The 25,040-nt window shown below is 40.9% G+C and overlaps 1 protein-coding gene across 2 annotated transcripts in view; it reads left to right on the forward strand.

Annotated features, from left to right (window-relative positions):
• The first annotated feature begins 39 nt into the window (after positions 1 to 39).
• The window catches only part of CDC123 (cell division cycle 123), a 30,075-nt gene continuing 5,074 nt past the window's right edge, over positions 40 to 25,040 (forward strand). The window contains exons 1-10 of one of the 2 annotated variants that reach the window (XM_075274023.1): positions 40 to 302; positions 748 to 819; positions 2,032 to 2,086; positions 3,410 to 3,442; positions 3,553 to 3,648; positions 9,479 to 9,585; positions 11,808 to 11,856; positions 14,541 to 14,616; positions 16,588 to 16,710; positions 21,666 to 21,694. In XM_075274023.1, the coding sequence (XP_075130124.1) occupies positions 229 to 302; positions 748 to 819; positions 2,032 to 2,086; positions 3,410 to 3,442; positions 3,553 to 3,648; positions 9,479 to 9,585; positions 11,808 to 11,856; positions 14,541 to 14,616; positions 16,588 to 16,710; positions 21,666 to 21,694 (714 nt within the window). In that variant the 5' untranslated portion in view covers positions 40 to 228. Of the gene's footprint in view, positions 303 to 747; positions 820 to 2,031; positions 2,093 to 3,409; positions 3,443 to 3,552; positions 3,649 to 9,478; positions 9,586 to 11,807; positions 11,857 to 14,540; positions 14,617 to 16,587; positions 16,711 to 21,665; positions 21,695 to 25,040 lie in introns of both variants that reach the window. The other variant, XM_075274022.1, reaches the window with a different exon arrangement.

The following is a 25,040-nucleotide window of genomic DNA, read 5'->3' on the forward strand; positions in this document are numbered from 1 at the left end:
GAAATTAGGTTACCTCCCTATGGGATACTTGTGCAGTCAGGAATTGTAATCAATGAATTCTTACATGGGGCGCACCACTTTTATTTGCTAGCGGCTCGACAATGCAATGGTAGCTAAAAGTCATGTGTGTTTTAGTGCGCGTCAGTAATGAGCGGATAAGTTTTGTCTAGTATAGATTGCCCCGGAAGGTAATTGAGGTAGGACACTTCCTGTCCTGCTGATATCAGCATGAAGAAGGAGCAAGTAGTGAACTGTCAGTTCTCAGTGTGGTACCCTAGATTCAAGAGACTCAGCATCAGGAGGTAAGACTATTCTACCATCTAGTATTTCCACTCTATGTACTCATACCTCCCAACTTTCAAGGAACAGAAAGAGGGACAGAATGTGCCGGCAAATTTAGCTCCACCCACTTCTGTGTTGACCCCGCCCATTCTCATCCATTTTCCCACGTGCACACAATATAATGCTCCTATAGTCACCATAACATTATATGCCCCCTTGTTATAATGTTCCCCTCCAATTTCCCCACAGTAAGAAGTTCCTCTCCTCGTGCCCCAGTTTAAACTGGGGGAAAATAGGAAGGGGGAGGGGGGACATTAAACTGGGGGCAACTAGAGGCAGACATGTTGTCCACGGTTTAATGTCCCTTTCCAATTGCCCCCAGCTTAATGTATCCATCCACTGTGTTGCTATTACTGTGTTATCTTGATGTAGCCATAGGGACTAATACAATATTTCTATTTTTAGTGTTATTATCCCTCTCCCAGAAAATGTGAAGGATTATTTGCTTGATGATGGCACCTTGGTGGTCTCTGGAAGGTAAATTTTAATTTTAACATGTTAACGTCTACCAGTGTATATTGCAGGGATACTCAACTACATCCCTGCACTTACCTAAGTCTGATGTCAAGTGAAAGTCCGGCAACACTATTGTAACAAAGGTTAAAACAATGTTATATACTGGTAAATTGGGGTCTGTGGGATTAAGTGAAACACATAAGTGAGGCTCAACATGGTTACAAATGTGGGGCACAAGTAACTACTAAATTAATAATCCCAGTTATTAACCAGATGAACCTTAAGGTACCTATACATATTATGGGCAAGACTCTGTAACACACATAGTTTATGCTATTTGCTTTGCTTTATCTGTATTTGACAAGTCGCAAGCAAGTATAGGAGAAGCACAGCAATTACTGATAATCCATACTTGGATACCGCAGCTTGACTGCAATCTGTATAGGTACACCGCTGGAAGGCAGACAGAGCACAAGCACTGGAGGGGGTGGAATGAATGATGCAGGGGGTGCTCGGAGGGGAACGGAGGGTGCTCGGAGGTTGCTCTGTGGGCTCATTTGCTTAAAGTTATTAACCAGGATTACAACGGAATGGCATGGAGAATCTAAAGAGAGAAGATAGTAGTAGAATAGCCTTTTTAAAGGCTATTCAGGCATGTCTTTATCTCAAAACCACTGAAACCAATGATAGACTCCTTTTAAGTATGTCCTAGAATGACTGCAGTTTGTCTGAATTGAACTTCAAGCATTATGGTGATTTATTAATGCTGTAAGTTCCCAAACTTCCACAGTTCTACTGTCCCATAAGCAAACGATACTTTGAGTTTGAAAAAAAAATGACCTACAGTAGATGCTGGGAGTTCAGTTTAGGCAAGTCGTTGTCAGTCTGGGAAATGTGGCTGTCATTTGAACTGTGTTTCTTGGTCTTAAAACTGCTGCATATATGGGCCTTGTCACATTCCTGTTGTCATTCATGCACGATAGTTTATATATAGGTAAGTTCCAAAATCTAATGCATTACATGTGATATGCAAGCTAGTGCCTGGGGAATACTGCTGTAAGGCATAAATAGCCAGATTTTTATAAAATCTGTTTATAGATGTACAGTCTCAATAAAGCAGATTGCGTTAAGCTTATTTCTGTTGTGGCTGGGACAATTATATTATTTTGTAGATTTATTCTTTTCCATGAATTATTTAAAAAGTCTATACGGTATATTTCTTTCCTTTTCCAGAGAAGATTCTGTAGGATGCTCACAGCCAGACATCAACAGTGACATCGAAGAAGAGGTACAAGTAAGATGTTTATACATTGTTCAATAGCTTGGGCTGTTATATTGTAACGTCTTTTCCTGCAAGCCCGTCGGGCAGTACAAACAGAATTACTAGAATTACTATAAGGTGTACAGTGTATTAAAAAGTTGCCTCTTGTTGATAACATATTTTCCATTCTGTGTTATTTACTGAAGATCTTTTCCTATTGATTGTAGTTTTTTTTTTAAGTACAGTGAAGCCACTTAAAATTGCATTAGAGTAGTCTCTACGATAGTGGTCTTCTCAAACATTATGACTACTATGGAAAATAGACAATGTTTCATTCAAAATGTGGTCTGGGTGAAGGGGGAGGTTTCCCAGTATTTACTATTGTTTATTATTGTTTATTTATAGAGCACCATTAATTCCATGGTGCTTTACATTTGGGGGTTACATACAGTACACAGAGTATACAGGTAGATATAATACTAACAGTGATCGGCTGGCACAGTGGGGTAGAGGGCCCTGCCCGCGAGGGCTTACAATCTATGAGGGAAGGGGGGTAGAGACAGAAGGAGAGGGGGAGACAGTTCAGATGGTGGTGTGGTGATAATGTTATTGGAGGTTGTAGGCCTTCCTGAATAGGTGAGTCTTCAGGGCCTTCTTGAATCCTGTGATTGTGGGGATCAGTCTTTTGTGTCTGGTAAGGAGTTCCAGAGTATGGGGGATGCACAGGAGAAATCTTGGAGATGGTTGTGTGAGGAACGGATGAAAGCAGAGCGGAGTAGGAGGTCGTTGGAGGATCTGAGGTTACGTGTAGGCAGGTATTAATTCGGAGATATATGGAGGGGCCAGGTTGTGGATGGCTTTGTATGTTAGCGTTAGTATCTTGAATTCAATTCGCTGGGCTATGGGTAGCCAATGGAGGGACTGGCAGAGGGGAGCAGCCGATGAAGATCGGGGGGTGAGATGGATTAAGCGAGCAGCACAGTTTAAGGTGGACTGGAGGGGGGCGAGGGTGTTTGCTGGGAGTCCATGGAGAAGGGTGTTGCAGTAGTCTAAGCAGAAGATTGTGAGGGCCTGGATGAGCATCTTAGTAGTTTCAGGGGTGAGGAAGGAGCAGATTCAGTGGATGTTCTTGAGTTGGAGGCGGCAGGAAGTGTTGAGGGTTTGAATGTGTGACTTGAAGGATAGGTCGGGCCCGTAGGACAGAGGTAATTGTGGTTCCATTAACTTTGATAGGTGGGTCAGGTGGAGGGGCCATATGGGGTGGGGCGAAGATGAAGAACTCCGTTTTCTCCATATTGAGTTTTGTTTGCTGCCGACATGCATAATAAAATCTCCTTTTTTTGCCCTCAGTGGTCAGATGATGAGAACACAGCAACACTTACGGTAGGTAATTTTTTTGCACAAATATTGACTTTCAGTTTCTTTTATGTTTGCAGATATACAGTGCTCTGGTATTACTATATGGTCCAAATCTATCTGTTTTTTTCTTAAAGGCACCAGAGTTTCCAGAATTTTCAACAAAAGTACAAGAAGCAATTAATTCTCTTGGAGGCAGTGTTTTTCCTAAGCTGAACTGGAGTTCTCCCAGGGTAATGGTTTTTCAGCATATTACCTATTTTGTGTACTTACTTATAAATCAGTTTCTTGCCACCATACAAATGAAAAAAAAGCACTAACAATTTGGTACTTATGTTTGTTATAGTTATGGTACGTTTACACCTGCGTTCGGGTCTCTGTTTGGGTGGTTCTGCTTGGGCACCCCCATGAACGGAAACCTAATCCACTTGAAAAAGCGGTTACCTATGAACCCCATAGACTATAATGGAGTCCGCTTGGATTCCACCCGAATAGGGCGAAAAATGCGGAAAGAAAAGTGCTGCTTGCAGCGCTTTTCACTCCTCATTTTTTTAATCTGGTTAGGTGATGGAAATCACAAACCCAGCCTTAGGGAGATGTTGACATTTTTGTTTATTTATTTGTATGGCCATTTCTGCAAAAGTGACAAGTGCAGCCAGATAGATTATAGCTGTGACTTTAGATTACTGCTTCTCCACAGTGACAATCTGAGGAACTAATGGTGGGAGACACCCCCTACACTATGCTAATGCCTGTAATTAGAAGTCAGCACAGTGTAAAGTCTCATTCACACTTCTGTGCTATTCACAGGCAGCACCCCGCCCTGTTCATTTGCTGGTGTTGTTCTGCCCCTGGTTAATCTGCTTTTCAGGTCTGTAAAAAGCAGGTGAAATATTTATTTACTTATTTATTTTGTTTCATTTACTATGGTTTGTATGTTTCTGGGACCATGAAAACAGATGACATCCGGATGTCACCTTTTTTTTTTTTTTTTTTTTCATTTTTTTTTTTTTTCATAGACGTTCATTGGCATGATGCATCAGCATCCATTAAAATGTGTCTCCAGTGCGTTTTTTTTTTTTTTTTTGCAGACCTACTATCTGTAAAAAAAAAAAAAAAAAAAAATCATGGATGTCTAAATAAACATATTGAGGCAGGTGCTGCTCTGGCCATGTCCTGCCCTATCCCAGTGACACACGGCCTCCATGTTATTATTCTATCCCTGATTTTTTACTTGACAGGATACTATTGTGTAGCCTAAATATCTCAGCTATTCATTGCATTGCTTTATGCATTTTCTGTCTTATATGGGTTGCTGCGCCACCTTGTTCATTGTGGTGGCTTTTGCTGTTGTTTCTGTTATCACATAGGAAAATCTTGATAAAAACATTTAAATGTGAATAAACACATTGAAACAAATGTGGACATATGTTGTCTATGAAAAATGTGGACATCTTGCCAGGAGCATTGCCACCACCAGTGTTATGTATACTGGACAATTGCTTTCAATCAGATTTTCAGCAAGTGATAATATTTGTCAATTTGCTATTGGTAGAGGATTCTGACAAAATATAGTAACAATCTTTGGTTAGTTTGTGAAACGCTAATTTAAAAGCATCCAATAATATATTTAACCATTGTGTTGTTGCATTTTCACAAATGTCTGCCAGAATAAAAATCTGAAAAATAATTAAAGTAAAGCAATTGTAATTAAAGCAAACAAAACATTTATTACTCTTCTAAGGCTCTACTCAAGCAGTACTATTCCTTCTAAAATGGATCTTTTTTTTTCATTGGGATAAGTTAACACTGCAGCGTCTACTGAGACATATGATAGATAGATAGATAGATAGATAGATATTCATTGCTAAGCATTAATTCATATAGGAAAATTATTCTAAGTAATCTGAAGTCACTCCCTCTCAGATGTTTTTGGGATGGAAGGTCCTGCAGATTTTGAGTGGTGCAGGGTATTATGCCTAGGAAAACCCATGTTCTGGAGGTACCTTATCCAATGGTAAACTGATCACTGGTGTTCAGCTAGCTAGAAGCCCCAGCAATAATGTGTTATGTGCTGGAAATGTTGCCAGCATGGCCTTGTATTCTTAAGCAGGATAAATCTAGTAATCCATGGCACCTGTTGAAGTAAGTGGTAGGGCATGTCATACGTGATAATACTCAGAGGAAAACCATGAGCAGTTTGATATTCATACAGACAGGATCAATTCTGAGTGACCACCTCTTAATCATAAAGCTCCATCTGTAAAACACTGCGGCAAAAAGCACTGCGTTTTACAGTTCCTGCAAAGTAGATGGGATTATGGCTAAACCCATGCACCCATTCCAGCAAATAATCTGCAGTGCAAGTGCTGCAATTTGAAAAACGTTCACATTTTGCAAATTGCAGCATGTTAGTTATTTTGAATTTGCCAGAGTTTCTGTAGGTAAAATGGAAGCAGAAAGTCCGCAGAGGAAAAGTATGCAAACTTTCTTTGAAAAGTGCAGTGCTTTTTGGCTGCGGCCCACTATATAGAGCCTTAGCCTAAAGGGGTTTTCCCACCAGCATAGGTGATAGGTTTCCAATGGATAGGACCATGAATGCAGAAACTTTCTACGATCTGAAACTTGTCATAAACCAAGCCATGATTTCATTATTGTGGTCGTGTTTTATTCTTGTGTATGTAGTTTCCCTGTATGCTTCTAAGCAATAAGGGTGCACAGCAGGGTTTCTGACATGTTCCGCACCATTGAAAGTTCTTGCATTCATGGTTGAATCCATTAGGAATTGATCAAGACAAAAGACTGTCACCTCTTACATTATTGGAGAAAATCTTTAAAACTGTGCAAAATTGTTAATTATTTATATTTACAAAAATGTTAGCTAAATTTAAATTGCCAGACAGTTAAAAGTTAATGTTTGTCGAAAAAGCCTTTTAAAGGGATTCTACCACTAAATATGTATTTTTTTCTGCTTTAGACGTCGGAATAGCCTTTAGAAAGGTTATTCGTCTCTTACCTTTAGACGTGGTCTCCAATGCGCCGTTCCTTAGAAATACTAGTTTTTACCTGTATGCTAATGAGTTCTCTCGCAGCAATGGCGGCGGGCCCCAGTGCTCAAATGTCGATGGGAGCGTCCCCACTGTTGCCAGAACTCTCTCCAGCGACGCCTCCATCTTCAGCTACATCCTCCCCTTTTCTCGTCGTCTTCTGTCTGCGTCAGCTTCGACGCCTGCGCCGTCAGCTCTGCCAGTGAGACACTAATAGAGCCGACTGCTCGTGCCGGCAGCCATTTTTTGTTAGGCGTAGACTTAGAGGAGTGTACTGCGCGTGTGCGCATTTACGGCCTCGAAAATATGGCCGCCGGCCTGCATCCTCTACCAGTGTCTCTCTGGCAGAGCCGACTGCGCAGGCGTCGGTCGGGGCTGACGCTGAAGGAAGACGACGAGAGAAGGGGAGGATGCAGCTGAAGATGGAGGCGTCGCTGGAGAGAGTTCTCTGGCAGCAGTGGGGATGCCCCCATCGCCGTTTGAGCGCTGGGGCCCGCCCCCATTGCTGTGAGAGAACTCATTAGCATACTGAAAAAAACGGCATTTCTAAGGAACGGCGCAGCGGAGACCACTTCTAAAGGTAAGAGACGAATAGCCTTTCTAAATGCTATTCCGACATCTAAAGCAGAAAAAAATACCGATTTAGTTGTAGAATCCCTTTAAAGGTTTTGTCTGGGATCTGTGAAAATCTGGGAAAAAGTAGGCAACTTCATAAAATAAAAGAAATATCCTTTGCTCACTTGTTCAGTTTCCTGTTACTCTGTTCCGGAACAGATGACTTAGGCTAAGTTCACAAGCAATTACGCATGTGCATATTCCGGGGCGGCTGCCACGATGGGATGCCAGTGCAGTGCACGGCATCCTGTCGCAGCTCTCCGCTCCGGGGTAGGCTCAAATAACAGGAGGTGTTGCGAGGCGGACACCGCAGCTGAATCAGCCGCGGAGTCCGTCTGAAGAAAGGGCATGCCGATTCTTTTTTCCATGAGCGGCAACGTACCGCTCACGGAAAGCAGTAGCCTGGAAGTCTACATAGACCTCCATTGTGAGGGGGCGGGTTATGACGTGGATTCAGCGCCATAATCCGCCCTTCTTTGCCTGTGTGAACTAGCCCTTAATGTACATCACTTACATTACCTGGTATCTGATGTATGTAACAACACTGCTTCAATAACTAGAATAAGGAAAAATATCTTTCTACCGTGTTAGCCATTTGCATGTTCTGCTTTCCATCTATTTTGCATCTAACACTCTATTCCTGTATAAATATGCTTGCCTTCCGACATTGTGTTATACTGGCCTGATGAAGGGACCATTCTAGTAGTTCCCGAAAGCTTGCAATATGTCAAAAATATCTCCCAAAAATGGTGGTATTCAAGCGGCAGGGGATTGAGCAGATAAATATAGGTCATTTCTTTATTTTCTTCCATTGTCTGCAATTGCCAAGATTTTTGGACAGCCCTATTATTCTAGTTATCATCTTTGGGTCCCTCCTGGTAACAATGATTTAGTAACTGATTGCTCTAATATTTTTGTTGTGTAAAATTTTTGTTCTGTTTTATCTAATAAACCAGTATACAAATTGTTGTAATATGTACATTTCTTAAAGAGGACCTTTTATGTCCTCGGACACATGCGGTTTTATATACCGCTAGAAAGCCAACAGTGTGCTGAATTCAGCGTGCTGTCGGCTTTTCTGTTATGTGCCCCTGTGGAGATAGCAGTGCCATTACTGATCCCTGATCTCTGCCCACTATCAGAAGGGTGTTCCTGACAGTCTAGCTGGGCTATGAGGAATAACCTCCCTGACAGTACTTGTCCATAGCCTTGTACTGTCAGAGGGGGCATTCCTTACCGGTCAGTGATGACGCTAAGTTGTGAGGAATGCCCACCTGACTGTACTTGTCCATAGACAATTACTGGGGTTGTTCTTCACAGCTTAGCGGTATGGAACAATACAGGGCTATGGACAAGTATTGCCAGGAGGGGGGGGGGGGGTGCCGTTCATCACAGTCCAGCTATTGTCAGGAGCGCCTTTCTGACAGTGGACAGAGATCGGTAACTGCACTGTTATCTCCAGTCCCAGGGCACATAACAGGAAAGCTGCACTGTCTGCTTTCTAGCGGTGTATAAAACCGTATGTGCCTGAGGACATTAAAGGTCCTCTTTAACAATGTTTATGATGTCCAATGGAGAATATAAAAATGTGTAGGAATTTTTCTTTGTGCCACATAATGGAACCTGTGGAAACTCATCTTGTAGAGTAGATTTCACGCATCTGTGCTGACCTTAAAATAAGAAAGTTACGATTGTCTGAATGTAAAGCGCCATAACAAATATTCAATGGATCCCCAAGGGATTAAAGCTTTTTTTTTTTTTATCTCTGCACATGCTGTGAAAATTTTCAGCTGAGTTTCAAAATGTCTTTGTAATCCGTGGCACTTCAAGCATACTGCCTGTTTAATGTAGGCAAGAACATGTCACTGAGAGCACTGATAATGTCACCAGCAATTGTGCTGTGTATTTTTATTTCTTCCGTCTTTCCCCATTAGCAATACAAATTAGGGCCAGAGATTCTCTTCACGATATGCAGTTCATTGGTCACACAGTGTTTGACAAGTTCATCATAAAGACAGTCTGTTTTTTGACACAAAGCAAAGTTTCTGAATCAGTGAATTTCTGAAATGTATTAAATAACATATCAATCACGAAACAATCAAGCGTATTGTGAAACTTAGACATGAGGCAGCGAAATATTAAACACAGATATGACTGTGATAAATCGCACGAGATATTGTAGCATATTGTGAAATGAATTAACAGAGAAATAAGACTAATACTATGGAGTAAACTGCACACAGTAGTTACTAAATTCTACTTGCTCACATGGCAGGATGTATTTTCAGCACTTGTCTAGTCTCAACTTTAGAGATTTTTTTTTCTTTTTTTTCCAAGCTGTTAAGGAAACACCTTTAGTATGAAAGTGATCTTATTGTGGTTATTTTTATGCTCTGACTAGGATGCCTATTGGATTGCATTGAATAGCTCATTGAAATGTAAAAGCCTGAGTGACATCTTTTTACTCTTCAAGAGCTCTGATTTTGTGACACATGACTTCACACAACCGTGAGTAACTTGGATTTTAATTGAACATTTTCTGCTCGGTGGAGTGAACGGCCGCTTGCTAATAACTTGAGTGCTCAACAACTGTTGGTGAGCTTGCACTTAATAGTCACAAGTGGTTTCTCTTTATGTAGCCTAAATGTGCATTATCAGATCTGTTAATGTGAAATGGGAAAACTAGATTTGAGGCTTTCTGTAACATGTATCTGCTGCAGTCTTTTAATAGATGTGCTAAGTGGGAGTGCCACCACTGCTGTAAAAATAAACCAAGCCAGCAGCTCCCTGCCTTCTCCAGCAGATGGATTCTTGCTGCATCACAGTATATTTATCTTCCACAGTTTGTCGCCATTACATATCGGGACCATTATCTACTGTTTTTCAGTGGACTAAATAACAATTGCCACCTGAAATTCCGGTTATGTTCCCATTGAAAAATTGACACACACATGTAACTGCTGCAGTGTATTATCTTATCATAGTAGACAACAAAAAAACAATGAACATCTATTGAAATTTATTATCAATGCCTTTTCATTGATTTTTGTTGTCTTTTGTGGTAAGATATGCTGCAGGAGTTCAGGTTCATTCTGCTACATCCATATATTGCTAATCAGAAGCTGATGGCTTATAATATCCAGTGGCGGCCAAAAAAAACGGACCATTTCACAAAATGTAATGATTGTAGCAAAAATGATTTCTTGTCTTTTTCCATTTGTATCCTCTTGTTTCCTGGATGACAATTTTGGCAATTTTGTACGTATACATTTTGTACATTTTTCATTCGATTTCGTAGTAGGAGGTATACATATCATCTGCAGGGACTCAATTTATACGCATCATATACATATGACAAAATCCACTGGTGGTGCATTTTTTTTTTTTTTTGGCTGCCACTATACCACCGTAGCCTGACAGTGTATACATATGTAGCATTGCTATGTTGTGATATCTTGTCACAGAAGATGAAAGCCATTGAAATCCATACAAATCTTGACTTTTTTTTTTTTTTTTTTTACCTTATTCATTTTGTACTGTTCACAGTACAGCATCAATAACATATTATTCCTATTCTGTGGGTCAGTACAAACTCATATTATTTGTTGCTGTTTTGTTCACAATATGAATACTTTATTTTAAAAAGTTTTGTGTCACCAAAAAAAAAAAAGAATACAATGTAGTTCTACAGTTTTCTAGTAGTGTTTTCTAGTCATCAAGACCAGCTCATTATAGATAAGGCAATACTGAACTTGTATTGAACATATTTTAAGTGTATGTTGTTATTTTAAAACCTATTTATTTTTTGAACATTTTTATAACTTTTAGTCCAGTTAGGGAATCTATGGCCACATTCACATGTCCAAGTTTCAACTGTGAAATTCGGTCTTTGTTGGTCAGATATACCGGTCTGAACAGTGTATCGGAAGAGGGACTCCTAGCAGAATATGGCGACATGTCATTTTGGCTGCGCAGTGAACATTGTTAAAAAGAAGCCCATAAGAAAGTCACACATATGAGTTTTTCTCCAATTCCTCCCTATTCTGAATTTTTTTCCAGCTTCCATTATAGAAAAGACCTGTATATTCCCACTGTCCATTCTTATCAGCACAGGACCAGCAGTGCATAGGGATTTAGTCTTGTATAATGAGTGACTGCTTAAGATATGATATTGTACATCGGTATAATTAGACTATGAACTGTTCATTTGCTTAGGCATTTGCATGAATTTTGCCGCTACACTCCCTACTGTTATTATATATCATGAACTCCTTCCAACCATCTGCCATAATAGTCCAGTAAACTAAAAAAACGTAATATCTTTTGGAAAGTGGGGAGTAAAAAAACAAAAAATGGCTGTGACGTGAAGGGTTTAAAAGATTTATGGAGAAAGAAAAGTTTCCCTGCACTGAATAAGCTTACGTACTATTATATGCTGGTCCCTTGTCGCCTCTTTTCTCAGTTTTGCAGAGCTTAGAGGTGGGCCAGAAGTTTTGTTCCTCTGCTGATGTAAGAGAGAGCCAGAGCGCTGGCAGTAGGGCTGAACACAAAGACATTTAGCACCCAATTGTACTCTGCAGTCTAGGAATGGGAAGAAGGGGTACCTGCATGTATATTAGTAAGTAAGCTTATTCACTGCAGGAATTTTTTTTTTTTTTTTAAAAAAGCATCCAACGATGAAACGTGATAAAGTTACCATTGTGTACTGTTCATTTAGATTTCTTTTACAGGTTTGTACACTGTACAGATGATTCTCCTGATCCCAGTGTGAAGTATGAGGTAAACAACATCTTACAATGTATGTTTTATTCTTATGATACAAGACTCTGACCAGTTTCCCATTTATCAGTAGAAGTCTTACCTTTTGTTCACATCTGCGTTTGGTATTCTGTTAGGGGAGTCCGCATGGGGATCCCCCGAACAGAATACCGAATACAACTGCAAGTGGTGAGCCAGTGAAGGCATACGGACCCCATAGACTATAATGGGGCCTGTGTGCTTGCCTCATGCTGTGCACACCAATCATGTGGACAGGAAAGTAGATTGTGAACTACTTTCCTGCCTGCATGATCTCTGCGGAGATCTGGTGGCAAGCACACAGACCCCATTATAGTCTATGGGGTCCGTGTGCTTTCTCTGGCACACCGCTTGCAGTTGCGTTCAATATTCTGTTCAGAGGGGTCGTCATGGGGACTCCCCCGGATGGAATACCCAAGTGCAGATGTGAACGAGGCCTAAGTCTTTCTTTGGCTAGACTCTGTCACGATGTCCGCCTGAACTTGGATGAAATAGTCCCACACACATGGCTTTTTTGTCTGCCACTTTCAGTTTTAAAACAGCCAGACAACCGACTGAGCCCATTATGATCAGTGGGGTCCATTGGCCTCTGGATGTCACCATTATTTTAGTAGTCTGCCAGTTCATTGTTCTGGTCCTCCAATGGAACACAACTGACAACCAACGTTAATGTGAACTTGGCGTAAGATAGGCATAGGTGTTGAATTAAAAATACATACTCCAGAAGAAAAATTTAATTTGTTTGGCAAAATGTCACTATATTTGACACAGCCTTAGCATGTTGAATATATCAGTCTCTTTGTCCTATAGCAACAGTGTGGGAAAATGAAATTGTCCTTATTTTTAAGTGTCATCAATTTTAGCTGACAAACTGGGAATAAGATTTCCTCAGGCCACATAGACTTATGAATCAAAATTGATTTTCTTTTTTTACAGTAATTCCTTCTTATGAGCATTTTCGCCACATGTAAGATTAATAGGAAATTAGGTTGTAATTCTGGCGAGCAGTCTGACCTCCAGGGTTATGATTGTACAGATGCATTGTGTTAAGGATGATCCGATTGTATGATCGCTAATGTTGGTTGGAAAGCAATATATTATGAAACCCATTGAGAGTCTATGAACTTGTTTCATTCTTTTCATTGTACTTTTTTTTTCCTGATCCTAAGACATATTTTAATTCAGTTTTATTCAAATGTATTTTGTTCTTGTTGACATGGTCAGTAGTTAAAGGATAAACTAGGCAATTTTGGTAATTGTTTCAGTAATATTATTGCTTTCTTGGAAATCGCAGTAATCTGATTAAGCGTTTACATTAAGAATGATATATATATATACAGCGTTTACTTCCCACAGACATGCAATAAGTACTAAAAGGCCACTTCTATTTCTAGTCTAATTGCAGAATGCAACTATTTGACAATCATGATGAAATGAAGTAGATTTAAAGGGGTATTTCCACAATAACAATAATATTTCATATGAAAGTAAGTTAAGAAATACCACTATGACCTATTGAAAACATTTAGCAAAATTGTACATGCCCAATGAAATTCGCCTATCTTTACCATTGTTTGAGCCTAAGTTGTCAATAGATACAACTTGTAGTTAATCTTCATTCAGGATGAGCATGCCAGGTTGGGTTTTTTTCACTTCCCTATCGCTATTATTAGATCAGGAATACATAATCATGTATGTGCGATCATAACAGGCAGTGCATGAATTTCTGTTAGGAATAATGGCACTTAGAAAGTCCACAGAACCGGGTATACCCGGGAAAGGTAGTTTTTACTAATGAGCAGGCAGTCACATGCTCCATAGAAAGGAATGCCAACGCTGTCAGCTGAAAATGCAATGGTGCTATTGGGTGCAGATAGAGAGGGCACATGGGGGGTGGGTGAAGTCACAGGTACAGTGCAGATGGTTTATCTGTATGGTGGTTCAAGATTTTAAAAAACATTGTATGTTGGGAAAACCCCTTTAAGTGTTTTGGTACAGATTTATAAATATCAGAAATAACTCTATTTTATATTTTTTTTTATATAAAATACAGAATTACTGTACAGTAAAATCTCTAAATATTTGTAGCTTTTGTTAACCCAATTTCAATGACCATATTTAAAGAGGACCTTTCACCACCTCCAATAAAGCCAGTTCTTAGCATCTGTTAGGGCTCGTTCACACGGGGCCAGTGGGGCGGAATTTGGCCGCTGAATCCGCCTCCATACAATAGTGGTCTATGTAGACCGCTAGCGGTCGTTTTTCCGCTAGCATTTTTTTGCCGCTAGCGAAAAAAAGAAGCAACATGACCTTTCTGGAGGTGGATCCCGCCTCAGGAAATCAATGCAAGTGAATAGGAGGCAGAAAACCGCCTCAAAAAACCGCCAGGCGTTTTATCAAGGTCCATTAAATGTGCTGGAGGGAAAAAACGCCTGGCGGTTTTTTGAGGCGGTTTTTTACCAAAAAGCGACGACAAAAACTGCCTCATGTCCAGAAACCGCTTCCTAATTCCTGAAGCGTTTTTTTTTTTTTTTTTCAGGACTAAATTCCGCTCCCTCTATTCATGTGTGAACTAGCCCTTGGTTAGCCACCTTTTCAGTCCGTTTGGGTATGTATTTCTTTGATGAAAGGAATATTCCATTTGTCATTTTATGTTTCTCTTTTAGCTTGTTCTCAGAAAGTGGTGTGAACTCATTCCAGGTGCAGAGTTCAGATGTTTTGTTAAGGAAAACAAGCTGATAGGTAAGTTCACCCTTTGGTGAGAGTCTTTTAAGATAAGTGATGTTGCAAGCAAAAAGCCAAATTTTGAATAGTACAAACAAAATGTGAACATTGTTGTTAATGAAAAGGATATCATCTATGTACAACCCATCTTTATATGACCTATTATGACACATGGTAAACACTGTACAATCAGAGGTTCTTTGGATTAACCAGAACACCAATATGAGTCCGAAGGACAAATGGTCAAATGCTAATGAGCCCCAGCTATGGTAGTAGGGCATTGCATGATAAATAATTCCCTTATAAACCTGATGAAGGCATCACAACCATGGACCTGATCTCAACCGGACGACAATAAAACATTCACAATCCTTATCTAGAAACTGGTCCAATATTGTCTGCAGTTGTTTACTCCTTATAATGATAGCTCATTCTTACTTGTCTCATTTATCACAGTATTACTATGTACTGTTGTGTATAACCATGGGACTCCTCAGATATTGTGTTTCACCATACCCGATGAGACCTAAGTAGTCTTGACAGTTTGCTATTTGTCGTTATCTTTTCAGTTATCCAATAAAAGGGTAATAACTTGTGAAGACTCTCAGTTTTTTAATCTTCTCTATATAGTGGCTAATACTGTACAAAGATATATTTTTTCCTAATATACCCTGAGTCGCTAAGTTTACATTGCACTTAATATGGGTGAACACTATTGGGAAATCACATTTGCCCAAACCTGCTGTCTCCGTACCCTCAGCAGAATATAGTTCCCTTTTCATAATTTCATTAACAACATACTTTTTTTAGACTGTTGATTTCTTTGCATGTCTAAGCAGAAACAGACGTTGTATCCTGCTAACTGTCCTGAAAGAGTATTATTAATGCACTTCTAATAGATACAAGGGAATAATTATAATCTCTAAAATGCAGTTATTTAATATACAGAGAATTGCTTCTGAGAGGCAAATCTTCATGTCAAAAATTTTAATAGTTAATAGAAGTTAACCCTATAAAAGTAAAAAAAAAATATTTCATTTAAAAAGGTTAAAATAGGTTTTGCACTCAAGTTTATAGATCACAAAAGCATGACAGGAAAATACATACTCGTGATTTTTTATTTTTTTTTAAGCTTTCATAACCATTTATTTTAGTTTTCAGTTACAGAATTATACCCAAAATTACATAAGTTATCTATAGAGGGAATAGTTAACCATCTGGTCATACATGGATCAGATAGAAAAGATTGTATTCACATAACACTATTATGCATACCAGTGTGAAATATTTTTCCAGTGGCACATTTGACATGCATCTATAAAAATCCCCTGACTTAGATGCAAAAAAATGATGACTCTGTTCTATGAATAATGTTTTAGTCATTTTTTAGTCATACTGCAGACAGCTGACAAGAAATACCCATAGCCAGGCTCAACGTTTTATATTAATCTTCCACTGTATGCTCAGAATCTCGCTATATGATGACTCACTGAGTGCATCATTCATTTCCATAATTACATTTTCATTACCCAAAATGTATGATGTTAAATAAAGACTCTAATCGTGGTGCTATATTGAAGAACATGCACACTCTTTATTTCTTCTTTTCGTTAGATTAGGATTCTGCTTCTTTTAGCATATGTTCACACTATGGGAATATCACTTTTTTTCCATATTTTTTTTTTTACAATCATGGCAAAACAGTAATATGACTGAATCCTGTGATTACATCATTAACATACCGCCATTCTGAAGCCTAACTTCACCTATCTTATATACATATTCTGCTGCTCATATCACTGTCATTGAGATCCAGGAAGGAAAATTATTGGTGATTGTATGTTGGGGACCTTGTGTCTGTCTGTGACAAGGGGGAACGCTGTGGTCACTGGTTAATTACTTTTGTGAATGTTGATTTACGATTCACTATGCTTGAATTACATATTTTGTTTTCTTCTGAAAGTATTCATTTGGGTATACTTTTTGTAGGTATATCTCAGAGAGATTACACGCAGTATTATGACCACATCTGTAAGCAAAAAGTGGACATCCGCAGAACAATACAGGATTTTTTCAAAGAAAACATCCAATACAAGTTCCTTGATGAGGACTGTAAGTAGATGACTTTATTGCCTAACACATATATTATATATATATTATATAATATTTTATTTTATTTATTTTTTTTAAATACGCGGTACGCAAATGTTTGACCCCTTTGCTGCACAGCCAATTTTCTTCTTTTTTTTGTATTAGTTACACTCTGCCTTCCAACACATATAACTTTATTTTTTGTTCACAGAAATGTAGGAGGAGTTAGTTTTTGCAGGATAAATTATACTTCGAAATGATACCATTTTAATTTCCCATATAGTGTGCTTGGAAACTGGAAAAAAAAAAATAGAGAATACTTGTTTTCTTATAGGTTTCGATTTTCCGGTGTTGAATTTATATATTCCTTATATTCTTCAAGGTGGGATGATGACAGTGATACCACATTTGTATAGTTTTTTTTATTATGTCTTAATTCCTTTACAAAAATCCAAAACTTTTAAAATTGCAAAAAAAATATTTTACTCACCATATCCTGACACCTGAAACTTTTTATGTTTCCATCTACAGAACTGTGTAAGGTGTTTTCACACCTTGAATAGCAATTCAGCTCATTGGATTGACTCCACTCTGCCCAATTCCCCTCACAGTTGCAACTACAATGACTCAAGAACGCGCTCCATAATAACTGTTTAGTGAAAGTATCCTTCCCCTGCTCATAACTCATATGGGCGCATTGATTGGCTCAGATTGTTCGGCCCTCTTGTCCGATCATGTGTCCATGTTCTTGTCCCTTGAGGTGTTAGGCCTCTCTCCCCAACCTTTCTCCTTGTGTCTAAATGACAGCCTACTCAAGGATCCCACTTTCAAGGCTGACATATGCTCCACTTTTTGCTTCTTTGGCCTGAACCAAGCTCAGAACCTATCCCCCCTCAAACACTCTAGTGTGTGATTCGGGGCATCATGATTAAACATTGTACACGTCTCAAGAAAGAGAGGGCTGCGTGAGTAGCTACATGGTTGGCAGCGATTTATTCCCTTGAGGTGAAGCATAAGCAAACGCCCTCCAATCCGTTTTAAATTAGCTCCCTCATGCTAGAGAGGAACTTTAATCTTTCCTAGATGAGCTGTATTTGCATGTCTGTAATCGCACTCGAAAGCATTACTATTTATTTGCAGATAAGTTTGGGCAATCGTTTGCTCGTAACCTTCACCCTCGCAACAGCTTAACTTATATTCCTTGCCTGCAGGAAGATATCGCTGCAAACCTTTTCAACTATTACCAAGACCTTTATAACCTTCGGGGACAATATGCTGTACTTGAGCATAAGATTCTGGAATTCAAAATTGATACACCCTTCCCAACATAGATGACTCAGATAACGCCCTATTAAACAAACTTTTAACTGAGGAGGAGTTATTGGCGGTTATTCAGTCCACTAATAAGCAGTGGGTCTCCATAGAAGCTGAGCTGATCTCTGTCCACCTCCCTTCTTTGCCTTGGGTTCCGACCCACTACTGCCCAAAGCATATTATCACACACATTCCTGTCAGCGCACTTTCTTAGGGTTTGGGAGGCAACATGCACTGGAGGCCTTGTTCAGAGGGTCCTAGGCCCCATGAGTCTCCTCTTCTGTAACCCCATGTTCCCTTTGGGATACTTGGTTGTTAGATTCCTATGCTGGCGCCACAGTGACGACTTGAGATTAGACCAGGTTGCCAGTGGTCCGCCCCTTCCCTTGCTTGAACAGCTACGCACATCCCAACCAGATATTTCTATGTCCTCATTGGAATATGGCCAGCTCCTGGCATTCTTTCTCAAATTCTCCTTACCTCCGTTGCTCTTCTCTAGCATGACTGACTTGGAAACTGTCCTCTCATGTTGTGACGCCATGAAGCTCACACTCTCTGTACTCTGTAATATCTTTGTCCAAGCGGCGATAACTGACAGCTCCTCCTACACGGGATCCTGGGAGAGTGACCTTTGCCTAGGCCTTTCTCCTGCTGATTGGGCTAGGTCATTCTTATTTGCACATATTTTGCCGATGCTATGCAGTGCACAAGAGGAAACTTAAAGATTCTGACCCGATTGTATCACTCTCCTGATCTCCTCCATAAATTTTGTCCTGGTGTTTCCTGGTGTTGGCACTGTGGTTCTGGGAAAGGTATGCTTCTTCACATTTGGTGGGAATGCAGGGTAATTTTACCTTTATGGTTCTCAATATTTGATGTTTACATAGAAGTTAATGGTTGCTCCCTCTCACCCTCCCCTCAGTTGGCTCTTATTTCAGTCATCCTTTGTAAGATCTCTGCAGTAAGGAAGGATCTCCTGCGGCATTTCCTCACTGCTGCCACAACGGTAATCCTCAGGCACTGGCGCAGCACTGTTGTGCCTACTCTTGTCAAATTCCTACAGGAGCTTCTCCTTTTTCAGAGAATACAGGCACTGGTGGCAGAGGATTTACCTAATCCATCCAAATTTAGTGCCCTCTTGCAGCTGTGGGTACTAGTCCAGGAGTTCCCAACCTTTTTACCTGACGATCAGTGGCGGATCCAGGGTTTGCGGGGCCCTGGGCAATTGACTTTGGCGGGGCCCTACGCGCAGCGCAGCAAATTAGGCCCCGCTCACTTTTATGTTGACTCCGCCCATTCTCATTCATTTTTCATGTGATTCCACACAGTATAATCCTCCTACAGTCACCCGTAAATTATATGTCCCCCCTCCATCTCTCCCCATTTTCTTATACACCCTTCATCTACCCCTAGTTTCATGTCCCCCCCCTCTATCTCTATCCCCAGTTTCATGCCATTCTCCCCCTTTATCTGCCCACAGTTTCATGTCCCCCCCCGTCTCTGCCTCAGTGTCATGCCATTCTCCCCCCCTTCATCTGCCCCAGTGTCATGCCGTTCTCTCCCCCTTCATCTGCCCCAATGTCATGCCATTCTCCCAACCTTCATCTGCCCCAGTGTCATGCCATTCTCCCCCCCTTCATCTGCCCCAGTGTCATGCCATCCCCCCCTTCATCTGCCCCGGTGTCATGCCGTTCTCCCCCCCCTTCATTTGCCCCGGTGTCATGCCGTTCTCTCCCCCTTCATTTGCATCAGTGTCATGCCGTTCTCGCTCCTTCATCTGCCCCAGTGTCATGCTGTTCTCCCCCCTCCATCCACCCCAGTGTCATGCTATTCTCCCCCCTTCATCTGCCTCAGTGTCATGCCGTTCTCCCCCCCCTTCATTTGCCTCAGTGTCACGCTGTTCTCCCCCCCTCCATCTGCCCCAGTGTCATGCCGTTCTCCCCCCCCTTCATCTGCCCCAGTGTCATGCTGTTCTCCCCCCCTCCATCTGCCCCAGTGTCATGCTGTTCTCCCCCCCCCTCCATCTGCCCCAGTGTCATGCTGTTCCCCCCTCCCCTTCATTTGCCCCCCAGTTTCTTTGGGCCCCCTCCATCTCTGTCCCCAGTTTCATGCCGTTCTCTCCCCACCCCTTTCATCTTCCCCAGTGTCATGCCGTTCCCCCCCCCTCCCCTTCATTTGCCCCCCAGTTTCATGGGCCCCCTTCATTATGTTCCACCTTAATATTTAATACAAAACAAACACTTACACTCACCTTCCATCACTCACCTTCCATCGTTCCCCCGACGCTCCTCTCTCTCACTCCAGTCACATACGCGATTAAAGCAGGAGCTGTGACCTCAGCTCCTGCTTAGCTGCGGCCCGGCTTGCGTGTGTAAGCGTGATGTGATGACGTCATCGCGCCTACACACGCAAGCCCGGCCGGAGCTTTAAAGCAGGAGCTGAGCTCACAGTTCCTGCTTTAATCGCGATTCAGCTCATCGGCAGACGGACGCCGATGAGCTGAAATCGTGACAGGCAAGTGCCGGGGGGCCCCCAGAGGCTCTGTGGGCCCAGGCACTTGCCCGACTATGCCGAGCTGACCGGGACCATTTTGTTAGGGCCGGGCCGCGGGGCCCCGGGCGGTTGCCCGGCTCGCCCGGCCCTGGATCCGCCCCTGCCAACGATGCTGTTAGGATCCTCTTGAGATTCCACCCTCTGATACTGCCATACCCTCCTCCTTTCCCCACTCCTGTGCCCTCCCCTTCCATGTGTCTCTTGTGGTTGTGATAATCCTGTCTCAGCTATTTGTTTTCTGTTTCCCCGTCACGTTGCCGTTATATGCGTTGTATTTATCTATTCAGCTGTGGGCCCTTTATTGCAGATACGAACCTTGGCTCTTACAGCCCACATGCGCCCGGCTGTCTTCTCTTATCCCACTTTGATGACTGCCTGGGTTTTTTGGCAGACTATTCGCATAGATATGGTTGGCCCCAGGCATTACCATGTATTTTGAGACCATGAACTTCTGAGGCCCTGTTCACATCTGCTTTTGGTATTCTGGTCGGGGAGTCCGCTTGGGGACTAACTGTTGTGGCCTAACTGTTGTGTTGCTTTCTTTTTCATTCTTTTCTGTTAATTTGAAAAAATGTATCAGAAGTTGATTCCACATAAATACCATATATAAATCAGGTCCACACTGCAGTCAGAGCTATAGAGCCTGAGCTATGGATGGAGTCAAAAAAGTTAACTCAAATTTCAAAATTAAATGATTCATTTGATCTAAGTTATTTTCTCCAATATCTATAATATCATACAGTTATATGCACTGTATAATTAGATGCATAGTTTGTTGCATATTTACTTTGCTAGGAATTCATTCACTAACTCTGTGATAATTTAGAGGAACTAAAGGAGAACAGAAAGGAGTTGTAGTTGAAGTTGAGCTGTGGAGAAAAACAAACAGTTTGAGTTGATGGTTTGGCCTACCTTTGACTGCAGTAACAGATATATTTCTTTCTCTGCTGTGGGGGTTGTTTTTTTTCCCTTTTTTTATTGAATTTGTATCTTGATATTATCTTCTGTAAAATTAGCATACACATTTAACTTTCACACAGAACAGAATCTAATTTTGGTTGTATGTTTACCACTGGTACTGTAATAGCTACCTTTTTTTTGTCTTCTAGTTGTATTTGACATATACAAAGACAGTCAGGTAAGCCAAATAACTGTCTTATTTTAAAATGTGAATAAAAAGACTGAACACTTCTACATACGATTCTGCCATGTGCTTTTACTTATGGGGAAAATAAATAGCAATTTTATTGTTATTGTTTGTTATTCCCATGTCACCTGCACAGTCACACGTATATATGTGAGTGTGTGTATAGATATATATACCTATATGGACATACCCTGGCTCCCGTGTAAAGGCCCCAGCCTCTTAAGTATTGCATCGTCTAGCGGGCTGGTTCTTATTTGCAAACACTGCACTTTTTATAGCAGTGGTGCAAAGCATTGGAGGATTGTCTCATGACAGAAAATGGAACCGCATCGGTTTTGCAAAAACTATGATGTTTCCAAGTGTGAATAAGCCTGCAATCTGATGTAAACCTGGAAGAAGCTGTATCTCTTGTATGAGCACCTTGAACCATTTAAAGGGGTATTCCCTCAATGACAATCATATTTAATCTAAATATTCTTTACAAAATATCTTTGTCATCCAATGAAAGTAATTAGCAAAAGTGTATATGCCACTAGAAAGAGCCCAATGAAAGCCCCCTTGCCCTACCACGATTTAAACCCTGTTGCTAATAGATACAACCTATATGTATGTAAGTATATGTAACTACATATTTTCATATTTTCTGTTATAGTATCTAACTATAGTCCATCTTCATTCAGGAAGAGTGTGCTTAGTTTGTGTATGACTTCCCTATGGCTGTGTATTAGATCAGGGCTACATAAACAGGTATCCGCCATCATAACAGATGGAGCGTGTGCAGTGCATGAATGATTTCTGTTATAAAGAATGGACAGTTTTGAAGGACACAGAGCAAGGGCACCTGGGAAATGTAGTTTTCACTAGTCACATGTCATACAGTAAGGACCTTACACAATGAAGGTGAAAATGTAATGGTGGTCTTCAATTCAGATATTAAAATAGAGAGCACATAGGTGTTGGGTAAATTCACAGATACAGTTCAAATGGTTATTCAGGTTTTAAAAAAAAAAAAAACGCTTGTTGGTGAAACTCTTATAAACGGCCTGTATCGTGGGTGAAACATGATTTGAGCTAGTGATATGCCTGAATAGTCTTTAAAAAAGGTTATTCAGGTGCTTCTACTCGTTTTTGAACAGGCACCACCCCCATTTTTATTATGTAAATGAGCCTCTCCGTGCACCCTGGGTGTTCCCCCAAGCCACCGTGCACCCCCCTGCATCATAACTTGATAATGCTCCCTCCTTTCCTTGCGCTCCATGATTGCCCTCCTCCGTTGCTGTAACCTCCTACATTCTTGTAGCCTTGATGCCTGCGCATTGAAATCTCGGGCATGCGCAGTAACGCTCACTTCTGAGCGCTACTGCACATGCCCGAGCGCCATTTTCTTGTGGACAGTGGAATAAAGTACACAAGAAAATGATGCTCGGGCATGCCCAGTAGTGCTCAAAACGGAGCGTTACTGCACATGCCTGAGATTTCAGTGCACAGGCATTCAAGGCTACAAGAATAGAGGCGGTTACAACAACGGAGGAGGATGGCAATCATGGAGTGCAAGCAAAGTAGGGGCGTTATCAAGGTATGACGTGGGGGGGTGCACGGTGGCTTGGGGGAACGCACAGGGTGCATGGAGAGGCTCATTTAGATATCGGTTTTACCAATATGTAATAAAAATGGGGGGTGTTTTCAAAAACGAGAAGCACCTAAATAGCCTTTTTAAAGGCTATTCAGGAATATCACTAGCTCAAATCATGTATCACCAATGATAGAGCCCCTTTAAATAGCTGGTCACCAGGGGATCGGCTTCCTGCCCGTCTAAAAGTGATGGCTGCAATTTTAAAAGGCTGAATACCCTCATTAAATTTTATGTCATTTGAGTTGGGAAAAGTGTATGAGTACCTGCTGTTCTGTATATATACCTAAAATAGAAAAAGGAGACATATACATATCTTGCCAAAGATTTGATTTGATATCTTGCTGTGTCTTCTGCTTTTGCCTGCCATGCAGTGTACAGCTCTATTTGTATGTTTTCAAGTCTACAGCGCAGTGTCATTTACTTTCCTTGAATGGCCAGAAGGAATGTTGTTCCTGTTATTTGTTTGGATGAAGCAGCAGGGCATGCCCTGTATGACTGCCATGTGCTATAATGCACCATCATGTAAATGTTTCACATAGGTGATAATTTGGTTTTAGCTTTCACCTTACGTGGCAGGTTCCTAACATTAAAGGGGTATTCCCACCTCACATACTCGGCAGTCTTCACTCTTGTAAAATCTTCTTTCTTCCTGGTTTCTTGCATCATTTGGTGGGCGGGGTTTCACGGGCAACCTGCCGTTTAGCTCCACCCCCAAATTAGCGTGTAGCTCCGCCCACCCACATTGGACTATGAAGTACAGGCAGCAGCAACTCCATTCTGTGTTACATACAGGGACTGCCTGTCTCTGCCATAATGAACACAATTGTATTAGCTAGCCTGATAACTGGGAGAACAGAAGAAATGAAAGCAGCTCCTCTATCTGAGTGCAGGACCTAGGTCACATGGTGTAGACACAGGATTAGCTAGATACACAGGCTCCTCCCTGCACTTAGCCCCTCCCCCCTGAGAGCAGCAGATACATCATTTGACTCAGGAGCAGCTAAGTCAGGGCTGTGGCCACAAAAAATTGAATAAAGTAAGATAGTGGCCAAACAAAGCAGTTTTGCTGAAGCAATGTATTTAGGAAAAGTCTTACATCCACATTAACAAGCAGTATAGATAGGATCCTTGTGATGGGACAACCCCTTTAAGCTATGAAGTGCTGATCCAGCTGAGATAAATGAAAGTCTTGTTTAAACATGGCTGGCATCACAAATGACATTTTTTTGTTTAATACCGTATATACTTGAGTATAAGCCGACCCGGGTATAGGGTATCTGCAGTGCTCCTATTAGCCCCTTCCCGAAGGAATATATCTATTCAGTAGACCGGACACTTTCAGACAGAGGGATACCTATTGTGTATGTGTTTCACAGTAATTTTCTAATTTTATATGTATTCTAGGGAAAGGAGGGATTTAGAACTTTTATTTATTTTCTTTTTTTATTATATTTTTTTAAAGCTTGTTTTGTTTTTTTTTCACTATTTTATGGGAGATTCTATACATTGCTATTGCAACTGGTCATAGACTTGACTCGAGTATAAGCCAAGGGGGACTTTTTCAGCACAAAAACTGCGCTGAAAAACCCTACTTATACTCTAGTATATACGTTGATTAAATTTTTATTCAAGAACATTGTTCCTAGATATCCAGGGCATTGCACAAAAATGATATCTGTATGTTTATTGAACAATATAACAGAT

Source organism: Leptodactylus fuscus, chromosome 5 (assembly GCF_031893055.1).
Source record: "Leptodactylus fuscus isolate aLepFus1 chromosome 5, aLepFus1.hap2, whole genome shotgun sequence".
Classification (NCBI taxonomy): domain Eukaryota; kingdom Metazoa; phylum Chordata; class Amphibia; order Anura; family Leptodactylidae; genus Leptodactylus; species Leptodactylus fuscus.